A 16,605-nucleotide genomic window follows, 5' to 3' on the forward strand; every position below is an offset into this window, starting at 1 on the left:
ATAAGTTTGTGGATTAACTACTGTTGGGTAGGCGAACATATTCCCAGAAATTAGAGACAATCGAAAAACATGACTTTTTGAGTTGGGGCAGTTGAGGAATAAAGTCTATACCTAAAAGGTTAATCTCCAGAAGAAAGTTGCTGCGAATTTTCAAAATTTTAATCTGAAAATATTTCATTTTTACCTAAAAGGATAATCTGCAGAAGAAAGTTGCTGCGAATTTTCAAAATTTTAATCTGAAAATATTTCATTTTTAACTTGTTTAACTTGTCCTATTTTTGAAATTTTAATCTTAAATTATTCAGATTCGAGATTCTTCAATTCAAAATAAGATTGTTCAATTTTAAACGCTCTTAATTACAAATAATACAGTTTAAATTCCTTTGAATTTTCAAAATTGTATTTGAAAAATATTTCTTTTTTGATATTTTGAACTTGTCCTATTTTCAAAATTTTCTTATTATCTTAGTTCAATGAAATTCGAGATTCTTACATTAAAAATAAAATTGTTTCATTCTATAAGCTTTAAATTAGAAATGATAAAATTTCAAACTAACAATTTTTCCATTTGAATAAAAACTGAGCTGCAAATGGAAGCACTCAAAGTGGAACTCTTGCGAATTTCAAACTTTTAAAATAATTTATAATTATAAAATAGAAGCTACTAACACTTTTAAACTGGACAATTTTTAATTAAATGCAGTTAAGCTGCAAAATACATTTTTTAACTTTTATAAATTGTAGAGTTCAAAGATTTAGATTCAGTTCTAAATATATAATTCCACGTTATCATGTGCAATGGTTTAAAGTTTTAATTGAATAATCAATCAACGAATTAAATTTGTTTTCCAAATTTCTATCATTTAAAAGAAATTTTAAGCCAGAAAAATAAAAAATTGAAAGATTACATTTTTATTAAACTGAACATTTCTTAAATTAAAAGTCAGATTATTTAGATTTTAAATGGTTAAAAAATCCTTAAAATGCTTCCAAATTGTATTTGAAAAACTTGAAACATTTGCATGTTGTTTACATTTTTTAAAATTATTTTTGAAATTATTTTAGAACTTTTAAATATCCTTTAAGATGAATCCATTTTTTTCTAAATTTCTTTTTAATTCTGGCAAATTAAACAAATTTCCTTAAAATCTTCCACATTCATTTTTCATAATTTTGTAAATCTTTCTAAATTTTTTTGAATAGTCACTCAAAATTATCTTTTCAAAATAAAAAGCATGATTAATTTCCATAGGAAATGTTTTTTAATCTTCTGAAGCCATTTCAAATTCTTAAAAATATTTTTTTTTCGAAATCTGCCAAAATCTATATTTTGGCGGTACACGTACACACTTTGTTTAAATTATTTCAATAATTTCACATTTTAAATTGGAATTTTTTCCAAACTTCTAAATATTTCTTCAACTTCCTTGAATTTTTTCAAGAATGATATGTTATTGCTATTTATAAATCAAAGTTAAAAAATTTGACTTAGAAATTAAATCTTTTAAATAAACACTCAGATATTTCTAAATATTAAGTCATTCTTATTTTTCTTACTTAAAAAGATTCAAATTGAATGGTTTAAAAATGGAATATTTTAGACTGAAGTAATATTTGAAATGTAATAAAAGCCTTTGTTTATGAATACATTATTTTGAAGTTCTTTTAAAATTGAAAATAGTTGATAAAGTTTCAATCGGGCGTTTACACTTGTTTAACTAATGACTTTCCAATTTAAATAGTTTACATAATTTTTAACGTTAGAAACTGGAAATTCTAAAATTGTGAACTGATTTCGAATCGTCTTGTAAAATTAATTATTGTTCACTTTTTAAATCTTAAAGAACAGTTTAATTTTTAAAATCATTATTGATTTATATTCACAATTGATCAACTGAAAATGTATTTTAAAAAAGAATGGAAATCACAGTTGGACAGATATTTTTGTAAAAAAATATATTTCTTTACATTATAAGATGTAAATTTCATATACCCTCCTTTGTTTCCGATAAAGACTTTTAGTTAGAGTTCTGAGCTCTCATAAATCCTCATAGATTCTCTGAGAATTTATGAGAATCTCAGAATTTATTTTAATTAATAGAAAATTGCATTTTTTCGTTAAATTTTCGGTTGAAAATTCAACTCTTTTTTTTTTTTAAAGTTTGTCCTTTTCATTTTAAAGTTTACCTGCTTTAGCAGAAATTAAATCTTTTTTTGATAAAAATACAACTCTTTTGTTAGAAATTAAGCCATTATAATATTTTCTTGAAAACTTAACTCTTATAAAATTTACTTTTTGTTTAAAATTTATATTTTGGTGTTGAATAATGAACTGAAATATTTTCTGGATAAAAATTCCACTTATGAAAAAGCATATTGTTTTTAGTACAAAATAATCGATTTTAGTATAAAATTGATCTTTTATGGATAAAAATACAACTATTTGGTAGAGAATTTAACAATTTTGTTAAAAATTCATCCTTTTAGTTGAAAAAATTCGCCTTTTTGGATTGAAAATTCAATTTTTTCGTAGAAAATTATTTCTTGTTGAAAAATTCACGGCTTGATCGTGAAAACTCGACTAAAATCTTTTTCCACAGCAAATTCAACTATTTTTTCGAAAATTTATATTTTTTATTTAAAACTTCATCTTTTATAGAAGAAATTTCATTTTTGGTATGAAAATGCAACTTTTTGGTTCAAAATCGTTCTTATTTGCTTGATGATTCAACTAATTTCTTTAAAACATTTGGTTGAATCGCTTTGCTAAGAAATCACTTATTTTGTTAAAGATTTATATTTGAAGTTGAAAAGTTATCTCGTTGGTTAAAAGTTTAATTATTTTGTTGAAAATTAATCTTCTTTAATTGAAAATTAAATTACTTGGGTCAAAGTTAAACCACACTGTGAAATTCTTTTTCATTGAAGGCTGCTTTTTGGTTGAAAATTTAACTGTTTAGTGGAAAATACTTTTTTTTTTAGAATTCATTTTTTAACAGAAAATGTAACTTTTCCTTTTTTTGAAGAGTGATATTTTTTATTTAAAAATTCGCTTTTTTGTTGTTGTAGAAAATATTTTTTAGTTTGAAATTTCCTTTTTTTTGTGCTTAAAGATGCATCTGCTTCGGGGAAAATTAATTTTTTGTAGAACAGTCATATTTTTCATTTGAAAATTGAATTTTTGTACAGAAAATTTGTCTTCTGGTTTGAAGGTTCAATAATTTAGATAAAGTTTTATTTATTTTTTTAATGAAAAATCTTTGTTTGTTTGAAATTCGTCTTTTTGATTTAAAAATTCTTTTCTTTGTTCTATTAATTTCATTATTTTTTTTATTTAAATATAAACTATGGCACTTTTTAGTTGGCAATTCGTCTTTTTAGGTTGAATATTCAACTATTATGTTCAAAATTCAATTATTTTGTTAAAAAGTCATCTTTTAAAGTAGAAAAAACTTATTTTTTTTTGTTTGAAATGAATTAATATATTTGAAAATTTAAATTTTGTATATGAAACACTGTTTTATTCCGTTTATAAAATATTCTATGGTAAAAAATATCATAAGATTAAAGTGCTGGTATTTGAATATTAATGATTTGAAATGAAAAATTAGTCGAAAAATCACAGAATTTTGGAAATGTCACGCTTCTAAGTTTTCCAGGAGTGGAGTCTTCATATTCTACTTCGTGTTATTTATTATAGAATTTCAGTCTAACAGTGTTAAATAATTAATGAGCTACTGCTTTGCACATTTTAAATTCCTGAATATGTCTGAGCTAAAAAATAGTTTATATTAAACCGTTGATATAACCTGAACAATAAAAATATTGTTAAAAATCATAAATTCGCTTAAATTCTCCTAAATTCTGTCATATTCTCGGTTATATAACCCGAACTTAAATTCTCGGGAATTTAAGAACACTACTTTGAGTACAATATATTTGTATAGAAATGACCGCCAGGCGATTTTTAGCGACTAAATGTTGTTTTTTTTCAGATGAATCAAGAAATGAGAGCCAGAGTAGCTGAATTTTTGCGAACCAGCAGTACGGGAATTGCAAGCTTATCCACCAATAGTGACGCACAATCAGATACACATGAGACTGTATTGCCACAACCCGAAAGTAGTCTGACGTTTTATGTTAGCTCCGACTCGCGCAATTACTTGCTAACAGTATTCAATGTGGCAAAGAGACAAAGTCAAGGCAGTGGCTTTGCCGTTTTATAAGATGTTATATTTATGGAGTGAGATAAATTATATTTGATTAAATTTTTAAGAGAGTCTTATCAACAATTCCCTCCAAATCATTCCTTTTAACTTAAAACTGCGAGTCCCTAAAACTAGAAGCTAATTTTTAAGTTAACAAGAAAAATTGTTGATACATATTTTTATTATAGTTTAAAATACACTATGAGGTTTTCATCTTTATAAAAAATAGTATCTTTTCATTACTGAATCGTGGAAATACTTGGACTTACTAGAAAAGTAATTCTCAGGATGTTTGAAAATTTTCTTTTAAATCCGAGAATTTCCTAAAGTGTTTTTTTTCGTTTCGTGAAATGTAAAGGTAGACAGAAATGTAGCTTTATAAAAAATTGTAAATATATTCTTCTATTTTAACTACAATGGGGTAGAAAGAGTTACCATCGCGCTTTTAATCTCTTCATAAAGTTCTTTGTAATCTTCATGTTCTTTTATTAGAACCATAAGACTACCTCGTTTGACTCCCATCGCCGCACCGATGTCATTTCTGGAAGGTGTGTAACAATACGGGATGTCTTTGTCTTCGCAAACTACTGGCAAATGGCACATTATTTCTATTGGGTAAACATCGCCTGCAAATACCACAATTCTGAAAAAAATGAATTTCAATTAAAGTACAGAAGGCTGTAAAATATTTTAGTAATAAACAACTTTTTTAAAGATATTAAACGAAATTGTTTATATACATTTTATTTTCAAAATAATTATCTGAAATTATAAATAATTATAAATAAATATAAAAAGGATTACCCTGTTTCTCCTTTTCGGATGCATTTCTGAACATCTTTGAGTCCATTTCGCACATAAGTTTTGTGTTTTGATGCTGGAAAATGAAAGAGTTTATATTTAAAAGTTATTAATTTATACAAATATTCAGGTTTAAATGTTTTAAAAATTCTTTTTAATAAAGTTAACTTAGCCAAAAAGACGACTTTTCTACAGAACATTTGAATTTTCAACCAAATATTTGAATCTTCAACTAAAAAATATCCATTCTCTACTAAATACAGAACACTTACATTTTCCTTAAAAAAAAATTAATTTTCCACCATAAGAAATGAATTTTCAACAAGAAAGACGAATTTTCGAAGAAATGGTTAAATTTTCTACCAAACAGTTGCATTTTTAACTAAAAGAGATACATTTTTAAACCAAAAAGACAAATTTGAAACTAGGAAACATTTTTCTGTGAAGAAACAAAAAAAAAATGCAGCCAAATTGTGAAAATTTCGAGTTAGAAAGGCGAAATCTACACAAAACAGTTGAATTTTCAACAAACCAGTTAATATTCAATAAAATAGTTACATTTTCAATCAGATATAAATCTTTGTCGACAAAAATTGATGTTTTAGAAAGAAGGGCAACTTTTAGCCAAGTAGTTGAATTTTCAATAAAAAAGACGTATTCTTATTGAGAATATATAAAAGTTGACATTTAAACCAAGAATTATTTTAATTTTAAATAAAAATGCTTTAACGCAATAGTTTAATCCACAGCAAAAAGAGATAAATTATTAATCAAACAGTTACACTATTGACCAAAAAAGATTAAATATTTACCAACAGAAATTATAAAAAAAAAGATGAAGATTCAACGAAATAATTGCATTTTAAACCAAAAAGGATTATTTCAAGAAAATAATTCAATTTTCAAATCAGGATTGTTCACAAAGTAGTTTAACTCTGAACCAGATAGTAAAAATTCCAATCAACAAAGACAAGTTTTTAAAAATATAGTTAAATTTGTATAAAAAACGTAAAATTTTCAACTAAACAGATGAATCTTTAACAAATAAATACATTTTTTTTAATATTTGAACTTTTAAACAGGTAGTTGATTTTTCAATCAATAAAGATGAATTCTGAACGACAAATGTAATAGTTAATACTTCAACCAAAACAGATGAATTTTTAAACCAAAAAGAAAAATTGGGAACTAATAAACATTTTTGTGTCAGAACAGAAAAAAATTTAACCAAATTGTGAAATGTTGTACTCAAAATAGGCAAATTCTCTCCAAAATAGTTGAATTTTCAGCAAAATAATTAAATTTTCATCCAAGAGATTAATTCTGAACCAAATTTTCAACAGAAACCATTACTTTTCTACCACAAAAACGAATTTTTAATTAAAAATAAAGACGAATTTTCAATATAAAGACGAATGTTCAACAAAACAGTTGAATTTTCAAAAAAAGAATGTCATTTTTAACCACAAGAGAACCAAAAATACAATATAGAATTTTCAAGAGGGGAAATATCCGAAAATGTGAAATCTGACATAGCCTAAAAATGTATAGAAACACGAGAAACACTTAAAACAAGACAATTTCACAAAAAAATGATAGTACTATACACTTGAAAACACGGCACATACTTATAAAATAATTATTTAAATTATATTTTGATTATAAAAGGCCTTTAACCATAAAATACGCTAGGCTTTCAGAAATTTCTTATAGGTTAGGTTAGCCGATAACCGCTAAAGAATTCAGCTTAATCTACATAAAAACAAATCGATAAACAAATAATACTGAGGACACATTTACTACAAAATAAATACCTTTCTTTATGCACTTGTAAATCTTTTTAGATAATTTCTTTGGAGCCATGGGCTGAGAGATCGCATTGACAAACTGCAATTTGTCTTCGTAACTCATATCTTTCACGCCGGTTGTGTCCATATCCTCATCCTTGATTTCTTCTTTTATCGGCTGCCCTAATTCCATTTTTATGCGCGAAATAATTCCAATTTTAATAATAAATTTATTCAGAAAGAATCAAAATCCACGTGTGTCTTAGCAGAATGCAAAATCAACAATGAGCTCGCGCATGCGAAATGAGTAAAATCTAACCACTTCCGGTGCAAAGAAACACCATTTTTTGTAACATAGGCTAAAAAATGAACATACGCATTTATTTTCAAGTTAAAAGTAGTAAAAGAGCTGAAATTTATTGTCGAACGCTGATTGCAATGTTTAAATATATATTTTTTAATAATAAAATAACCCAGGAGTTTTAAAAATACTATGCCCGGAAATCAGTTTGCCATCTGTAGTGATAAACAGACAACGAGAAACGCTGATCAGCTGATCATTGCGTACATTTGATATATCACATAAATTTTACATTTTGCTCTTTAGATATTATTTATTTAGTGATTTTGTTTGTGTTTATATGAATTATTGAGCATTAAGTTTGCGAATATCTGTATTCTTGCGCCGAGAAGCAATATTTACCGGCAGTTCGTTAACAAGAGAATGGTAAGTTATTGTCGTTAATGTTGATTCATTAAAATAACATTTATGTAAAGCTTCAAAATGTAATTTTTGCTTTTGTTTATTATTTATTTCTACAGCATTCTTTTTTTGATAATTTTATAATGAAAAAATAAAATGCACTGTAAGCACTGCAGTATTTTATCATTCAAAAACAATTTAGAGGTTATGTTATTTTAATCTTTTTTTAGTTTAATTATATAAATATATAGTTTCACAGTTCAATTCATTATTTCTTTATGATTACTGAAAGATCTAGGATTATAATTTTTAGAATAATTATAGAATTGTAGAATTTTCGAAAGTAAACATCTTTTCACTCTTTACATTTAATTTTCGTTTGTTGATATTATTTCTAACTGAATTACAAGAATCTAGATTAAAATTACATCCTTTAATTTTGTTGATTACTTATTTTATTTAGTTTTTTATTATTTAAAAGTATTTATATGTTATTTTATTTACCTTTTATGTATGATAAATTAATTAAATATTTGCATGTTTGATGTCCATTTTTCGGACTTTAATACAATTTTTTATAAACTTCACATACTATCTTACATACAAAAATTGTAAGTTGAAAAATTCAAAACAGAGGAATTAGGGTGATTTAAAAAAAAACGGAAAATATATATTTTTTTAAATAATAAAATTACTGTATATATTGTAATTTTAACAAAATAAACGCATTTTTCAACCAAACAGTCGAATGGTCAACCTAAACAGATAAGTTTTCAAAGAAAAAAAAATTGTATAAAACAATTTGCATTTTCAATTAAAAATATTAATTTTTAACAAAATAATTTAACTTTCAACCCAAAAATATAAATTTTCAACCAAAAAGTTAATTTTTAAAACAAAAAAGATTCATTTTCTACCTAAAGAGATGAATTTTTCTCCAAATTGTTGAATTTTTCATCAAATTTTTTCATTTGCAAGCCAAAAATATTACTTTTGAACAAAACAGTTGAATTTTTTACTGTAAAGTTATTTTTCATCGAAATGGTTGTATTTTTAACCAAAATATTTGAAGTTTCAAACAGACAGAAAATTGTTTACAAACCAATTGATTTGTCAACAAAAAGTTAATTTTCAACCAATTGTTTAATTTTCAAGCCAAAAAGATTCATTTGCTTTAAAAAAATTGAACTTTTAACCAAAAAATATGAATTTCCAACAAAGAACTTAGTTTACAACGAAATTGTTGACATTTCAACCAATACAGTTGAATTAAAAAAAATTTTTTTTGAGAAAATACTTAATAGTTTAGCAACGAAAGTAATTGAATTTTTAATCAAAACAATTAAAGTTCCAACCACATAGTTGAATTTTGTACCAAACTGTTAAACTTTTAAGCCAGAAAGTCGATTTTTCTACAAAGCAATTGTTTTTTAAATCCAAAAATATGAATTATCAATAAAAAAGGTGAATTTTCAACCAAATAGTTGACTTTCGTCACTAAAAATAAAAATTTTCAACGAAATGATTGTATTTTCGACAAAAAATGAATTTTCAATAAGTAAGTTAATTTGTAATACCAAATTTGTAAATGCCAAAAAGACGAATTTTCTACAGACGAATTAAATTTTCAATATAGCAGTTGAATTTTCAACCATAAAGGATGAGCTTTTAACAAAATTGGTTAATTTACAAAATAATTAAATTTTTTACGAAATAATTAAATTTTGCAATAAAAACTGTAATTTTCAACTTAGAAATATAACTCTTCTAACAAAAAAGGCGAAATTTTAATCTAAAAGGACAATTTTTCTATCCAAAAAGACGAATAATCAACAAAACAGTTGAATTTTCGACCAAAAAATATCACTTAAACGAAAGAATAAAATTTTCAAGTAAATAGTAGAATTTTTAACCATACGAAATGAATGGACTTTTTCATCTTTTTCAAAAGGTTTTAACTTAAATAATTAAATTTTCACAATTAGAATTATTAAGGAGAACAATCAAGATAAATAATTTCGTAAATTATCATAAAAAGTTTTTACCTGAGTTATCAGAGTTTGAAATCATCAAAACATAAGATTAATGTAGCAGAGTAAAATAAAAATAAAAGCGATGTCATTGGAAATTTTTCCACTCGAAAATTTTTCTTATAATTCAAATTTAAAAAAAAAACAATAAGTATATAATGAAGTCTCAAAAACAAAAATTTACCAGACAAACATTTACCAGCATTTACCAACATTTACCAGGATTATAGCATTTACAAAATTCCAAAAAATACAGTAAAAAAAACATGACACGTTTAGTTCAGAATAACGTAAAACCCACAAATCTTCATCGATTTCCACAATTTTTTTTAATCTAATAAGATTTCTAAGAGAGTTGTCCATCCTGAATTTAGAATTATGTTTTCAATTTTTTTATAAATAATCAAATTTGACGAAAAAATGGCCTTTTTTCTATTTGACGTTGCCGGTGCTCGCCAATAACAGGAAAATTGTTGAAATCGCTTAAGTTGCATTAAATAGCATTAGTTCAAGATATTCCAATATTAGACAATATACAAAAAAATTTGTTATCAGCAAATTATTTGTTGAAAAAAAATTGTCTGCGATTTTCCATAAATACACGTTTTTTCAAGTTACGTAGCGAAAAATTGGAATCGAAACAATATTATGTAAAAAAAATTATCTTCTGATTATAATTGTTAATATTATAAACAATTTTAATTTGCAAATGCAGTAATCAGGCATTTTTCGACAGAAATATCCTTTTTTTCTATGTCATTTTTTTTTCAATTGGGAAATTTATGATAATTTTAACAAAGTTAATCATTTTTTTATTAATCTTATGATTTTTTAAACAAATGCATTATTCGGGCGTTTGTCGACAGAAAAATTCGGTTTTTTCAATGCCAGTCTTTTCAGTTGGGAACTTCATGAGGATTTCAGCAAAATTCATAATTTGTTGAGCAATTTTATGATTTTTTTTTTAAACAAATGCATTTTTGGGGCATCTGTCGACGGAAAAATTCTTTTTTGTTTCGATATCAGACTTTTAATTGAGATCTTCATAATCAATTTGGCAACATTCATGATGAGTTGACAAGTTTTATGATTTTTTTAAACAAATTTAACAAACAAATGCATTATTCGGGCATCTGTCGATGGAAGTTTTTTTTTTTTTTGATATCCTAATTAAAACTGTTGACATAGAAATAAATTAATTTTTCTGTAGACAAATGCCTGATTAATGCATTTGTCCATCAAATTTGTTTGAAGAAATAATAAAATTTATCAACTTATTATGAATGTTGCTAAAATTCTCATCAAGTTCCCATTTGAAGAGACTGGCATTGACAAAACCCAATTTTTCTGCTGACAAATGCCCGAATAATGCATTTGTTGATTAAATTTGTTTAAAAGATCATAAGAATAATATACAAATTATGAATTTTGCTACAAATATAAAGTTCCCAATTGAATAAAATGTACATCGAAAAAAACGAATTTTTCTTTCGAAAAATGCCTAATTGCTGCATTTGTTCATAAAATTTGTTTATAATATAAAGAATTATAATCTTAAGAGAATTTTTGTTTAATATAATATAATTTCCATTCAAATTTCTTGCAATATAACTAGAAAAAACGTATGATTATGGAAAATCATAGAAAACATTGTTTCAACAAATAATTCGTTTATAAAAAATGTGTTTGCTAAACATATAGTATTGTTTAAATCGCTCAATATTTGTGGGCTGTACGTTATTTTGAAACGAAAATATAATTTTTTCCGCACTGTGGACCGGGAATGGGAAAATGAAATCATATGAACTCCCATATAACACAGCCTTGCTGAAGGTTGGTTGAACTTCTCAGCATAAAACACTAACCAGCTATAATTCTTGGTTGAAACTAACCCCCCCCCCCTGCGCCAAACCCTCGTTAATCGAAGTTTTGTGGGTCACTGAGGTAGTGATTTAATTTAGAAGTTTAAAAAGGGTAAGGCTGATGTGTAGACCGTATCTGCTACGTTTAAATCGTAAAAATAAAATTGGAAATGAGTAAATTCACTTGCATGTTATGAATTGTAATAATATACATTTATGAAAATGATATACAAATTGAAATAGTAAAGTTGTTTTTAATTAATTTAAATTTTCTTTTCTGAATTTTATATCACTTAATTTAACACACTATTTACCATCTACTAAGGTTTTTTGTACCAATTTATTAATAAATCACCATTTGAAGTTTTTATAATTTGCTAATCAAGATAGTTCAAGCATTATTAATCTCGAATTCATGGTTGAAATTTATACAATCTTCAATACTTTAAATGATTTAAGAAAACATCAAAATTGCAGAGCTTTTTTTCAATATGTTGTAAAACCAAATCAGAAACAACTGGAGATAAAGTTTAACCCATAGGGCAACCCGAAATTTGTTTATAAAATTCATTGTTGAAGGAAATAACAGTGCCATTAAAAATCGTTTTGGTAGCTATAGTAAATTAATTTTTTGTAATTTTAGTTAAGTTGTGATTTAAATTAAGTTTTTCTTCAATGCAGTCTAAAGCAAGTTCTAGTGGAATGCTGTCAAACATGGATACAACATCTAAAGAAACTATTGAATGAGTTTTTGTTACATTAATATTTTTCTTAACATTCTTCAAGTTCCCAACTATTTTTGACAAACGAACTAGTGTTAATAAAAAATTGGCTTTAGAATATTTGAAATATACATTAATAAATTTTAAGTTGGAGAACCAGCAGTATAAACAATTAATCTCCAACTTAAATTTGGTTTGTGAAATTTAGGGAGAGCATAAGCTTTTTCTATGTCACTATTGTGAGTTTTTAAACGGTATGCACATTGATCATTAATTGAAATTTTATTTTCCAATCTAATAGCTATATCATTACATTCATTTTCGATAGTTGGAAACATATTAGTTTTAATATTCTTGTATAAAATATAATTTTAAAGAATGTTTTCTATTGCATTATTATAATCATCTCTATTTGCTGAAACCGTTGAGTTACCTTTATCAGCCCTCACAAAAATTAAATCTTTGTGATTCTTTTAAAAAATTTTAACTATCTGAAGGGATTTTTCACAATTTTTAAATTTATTATTATTATTGTGATTTGAGACTATTTGAGTGCCAGTTTTTTCAAATATTTTTTTTCTTCAAATTTTGCATCCAAACTATTGATAGGAATTTTATTCACATTTAAAGGTACTCCAAATTTGTTACCTAAAGCTAAAATTTCCGCGACAACATCAGGAATTTCCACCGTTGATACATTTTTAAAACATTTGTTTAATCTAAAATCAGTAATTTCTCTATTAAAAGCTAAAGACCTGTTTTTTAAATAAAACAAACTTTAATGTAATAATCTGGTTTTGACTATTTGAGATTTGAATGACTTAACTTTTGTGAATCGATAAATTTATTCATAGAGCCATCAGATATGATTCTTGAAAAACGATATTTTAAGTTATTGGAAAACCGACTTAATTTTTGAATATTCTTTACAGTGTTTTCAATCTCTAAACGTAGACATTTTGTTTGAAAATTAAATTTAGCTTTTTGAAATTTTGAAATCAAATTATAATTTAAATTAGTTACATCAAATTTACTTAAATTTTGTTTAATGTGTGTTGGAAATAGAGCATTACTTCTGCACCTGATTATGAAATTACGCTGTTCCTTAAGAATAACTAATTTTCTATTGGTTGAATGAAGTGTGTTTAAATCTATGATTTAACATTCATAAATATTGTCGGTCGAAGATAGGATTGATTTTGTTTCAAATCATTATACAAAATATATTACGTTTTAAACCTAAATACACAGATAATTCCTTTAAATCCCACTATTTTTAATTTAGAACTTTGCTCGATTTTAGGTGAAATGTCTAACGAAGAGCGTTTGAAGTCACTCTTAGCGGATCTGGGAAAGGCTACGTTGCGCGGGGTACGCAAATGTCCAAAGTGTGGAACTTACAATGGTTCTAGAGGTCTCTGCTGTAAAAATAAATACTGCGATGCGGTATTCAAGGAACCTGGAGAAAAAAGGAAATTATCCACCGAAGCTTGCAAGCTAATTACTGGGTCAAGTGCCCAAGTCTTTTCAGTAAGAGTTCGTGACAAAGGTCCGGATTATCGAGGCTTTGTTCAATTACCGTTAATTAATGCTTCCAACGAAATTTCGAGTCTTATTACTCAAACTACTGCACTCTGCTTCGTCGACAGTTGCGAGAGAAGTTTTGATACGAGTGTTCTTAAATGCCACGTAGGTCAAATTAGAAACTATTAATTTTTCTTTATGGGAACTTCCATTAATTACGTCTATCCTACCTGGAAAACCTGGAATTTTTATATGCCTGGAAAACCCTGATAATATCGGATTTTTATTAAGTCAGGGAATTTTTTCGAAAGCGTAGGCCTAATTTTTTTCAATTGCAATCTTAATTTGAATAGCAATCATTTTTCATTTGTAAAAGTAGCTTTATATTAATGTGTTAACATTTTTCTTTAAAAATCTTTTTTTTTAACTAATTTTTTTAACTGAAAATTTAACTATTCTATTTTTCTTGTAAGTTTCTGGTTTGAAATTCATATATTATGTTGAAAATTGGTTCTTTAATGGTATAAAATTAATCTTCTTGTTTGAGCAATCGTCTTCTTGCTTGAAAATTCAACAGTTTGTTTTCAATTTTTTCTCTATCTAGTCGAAAAAATCTTTCCGAATTAAACATTCAATTCAGATTGAAAAGTCGTCTTTTTGATTGAATTTAGCTGTTTTTGAGTAGAAATTAAAATCTTTTTTGGTTTTAATATCAACGACTACATTTTTCGTTGTGACTTCATCTTTTTTGTAATACAATTTTATGGAATTTAACGAGATTCTGAAAATTATTATGGTTTTGTGAGACTCAAGGAATTAAAAAATATTTCAAGCGATTAATAAAGCTTTAAGTTTTTTTAAAAAGATTTCAAAGGATTACAAAAGATTTCACAGATTTTAATTTTTTTTAAGATTTCGATAATTTGGAAAAATTATCTAGTACAATTTTAGAGAGAAAGTCAATTTTTAAACGATTTTGCAAGATTTTATGGGAAGTCAGAAGTATCATAATATTTCCTGATACTTTATTGGATTTCAAAAGATACCGCAGGAATTCGAGGGATCTTAAGGAATTAAGAAGATTTAAGTAGTTTATTTTATATTAAGTAAGAAGATTTACCGGAATTCCAAAGGATGAATTTTGAAGACTTTCTTTAAGAGTTTGATTTTGAGGAATTTCTAGGAATTTTAAAAGCTTTTAAAAAATTCAATTGGATTTTAATATATTGTAGAGGATTTCAAGATATTCGAAAATATTCTTACGGATTTGAAAGATTTCAATGAATTTTAAAGACATTTGAAAGATTCCAAGGGATTTCGTACGGTTTAGAAATATTTCTAGGATTTTCAAGGATTATCATCGATTTTGAGAGTTTAAGGTATTTCCTGAGGATTTTAAAGGATTATAGGGGGCTTTCAAGATTTCAAGCGATTTTAATTTTAGGAGATTTAAAAAAAATTAACGGATATTAAAGGATATAATGTGATAATGAAATATTTTTACGAATTTTGAAGGATATAATGTGATTTTAAAGGATTTAGGGAGATTTCAGGGAATTTTTAAAGATTTTCAAAGGATTAAAAAATTTAAAGACGTTTCGATTATTTCATGAGATTTCAAATAGTTTCAAGGAATTTCCGAAGATTTAAAAGTATATCCACGGATTTCGGAGGATGTCATACTATTACAAAAGATTCCCACAAATTTGAAAGATTTTAATTAATTTTAAAGGCATTCTAAAGATTTTCAGGGACTTTAAGAGATTTCAAAGCATACAAAACGATTTTAAAGGACTTTAAAGAATTTAATGTGATATTAAAGAATTTAATGTGATATCGAAGTATTTTCCCTAATTCAAGCATTTGCAACAATTTTAAGGGATTGACACTAATTTTAAAGGATTATAAGGGATTTTTATGGGATTTTGAAGATTGTAAGGGATTTCAGTGATTTTTAATTTTGACAGGATTTTATGGGATTTTAGGAGATTTCAAAACAAGCCACGGGATTTTAATGATTGCATGTAATACCAAAGTATTTGCACGATTTTTTAAAGGATATTAGGGGATTTCAAAGGTTTTGCAAAGATTGAAAAGGACTTGAAAAGTTTTTAAGATATTTAAAGGAATTTCAATGATTTCAAGGGATCTCCCAAGATTTCGACAATTTTCACGGACTTTAAAAGATTATAAAGGTTTTTGATGGAATTTTGAAGATTTTAAGGGATTTCAATGATTATGAGTTTTAAAAGATTTTTTTTTGGATTTTAAGAGAATCTCAAAATATGCTACGGGATTTTGAAGGGTTTTAAAGGATTTCACGTGATAGCGAAGCATTTGCACGAATTTTAAAGGATACCAGACGTTTTTCATGAGATTTGAAGACTTGAAGGGATTTAAAGAGATTTTAAAAAATTTCAGGGGACATAAGAGATTTCACAACATTTTAGGTGATTTAAAAATACTTCAAAAGATTTGAAGGGATTATAAGTCTTTTAAAGAGGTTTCCATGTTTTCACAAGATTTTAGGAGATTGCAAAGGATTTTCGAATATTAAAAAGGATTTTAAGGAATTAGGATAACTTTTAAAATTTTTAAATGGATTTGAATATATTGTAAGGGATTTCACGATATATGGAAAGAGTACCACTGATTTGAAAAATGTCAAGGGACCTCATACGATTTTGAAATATCTCACAAATTTTCAATGATTTTCACTCATTTTTAGACAGCTTAAAGGATTTCCGCGAATTTTAAAGGGTTTCAAGTGAGTTCAATGATTTTTACAGTTTTTAAAGAATTTTAAGGGATTCTAGGAGATTGAAAAAAAAAATTCTACGGGATTTTAAAGGATTTCATGTGATCTCGAAGTATTTTCACGAGTTTTGAAGGATGTCAGAGGATTTTAAAGGATTTCTAAGATTTGAAGAGATTTAAAGAGATTTCAGAGAATTTCACAAGATTTTCA

General features: G+C 25.8%; 3 protein-coding genes across 3 annotated transcripts in view; 2 read left to right on the forward strand and 1 right to left on the reverse strand.

The window, feature by feature from the left end:
- LOC117167188 (vacuolar protein sorting-associated protein 13B) overlaps positions 1–4,389 on the forward strand; it is a 116,331-nt gene extending 111,942 nt beyond the window's left edge. The window contains exon 51 of the mRNA XM_033351913.1: positions 3,996–4,389. Within this exon, the coding sequence (XP_033207804.1) occupies positions 3,996–4,226 (231 nt within the window). The 3' untranslated portion in view covers positions 4,227–4,389. The remainder of the gene's footprint in view (positions 1–3,995) is intronic.
- Positions 4,390–4,579: 190 nt separating this feature from the next.
- Positions 4,580–7,076, reverse strand: LOC117167187 (H/ACA ribonucleoprotein complex subunit 2-like protein). Its single transcript, XM_033351910.1, has 3 exons — positions 6,824–7,076; positions 5,013–5,085; positions 4,580–4,851 (listed from the first exon to the last, which is right to left on the reverse strand). Exons 1-3 carry the CDS (start codon positions 6,987–6,989, stop codon positions 4,620–4,622), a joined length of 471 nt encoding a protein of 156 aa, XP_033207801.1. The 5' UTR covers positions 6,990–7,076; the 3' UTR covers positions 4,580–4,619.
- Positions 7,077–7,353: 277 nt separating this feature from the next.
- The window catches only part of LOC117167513 (uncharacterized protein C2orf42 homolog), a 28,209-nt gene continuing 18,957 nt past the window's right edge, over positions 7,354–16,605 (forward strand). Inside the window, exons 1-2 of the mRNA XM_033352512.1 lie at positions 7,354–7,523; positions 13,417–13,802. Coding sequence (XP_033208403.1) covers positions 13,422–13,802 — 381 coding nt within the window. The 5' untranslated portion in view covers positions 7,354–7,523; positions 13,417–13,421. The remainder of the gene's footprint in view (positions 7,524–13,416; positions 13,803–16,605) is intronic.

The sequence above is a fragment of the Belonocnema kinseyi genome, chromosome 2, assembly GCF_010883055.1.
Source record: "Belonocnema kinseyi isolate 2016_QV_RU_SX_M_011 chromosome 2, B_treatae_v1, whole genome shotgun sequence".
Lineage (NCBI taxonomy): Eukaryota > Metazoa > Arthropoda > Insecta > Hymenoptera > Cynipidae > Belonocnema > Belonocnema kinseyi.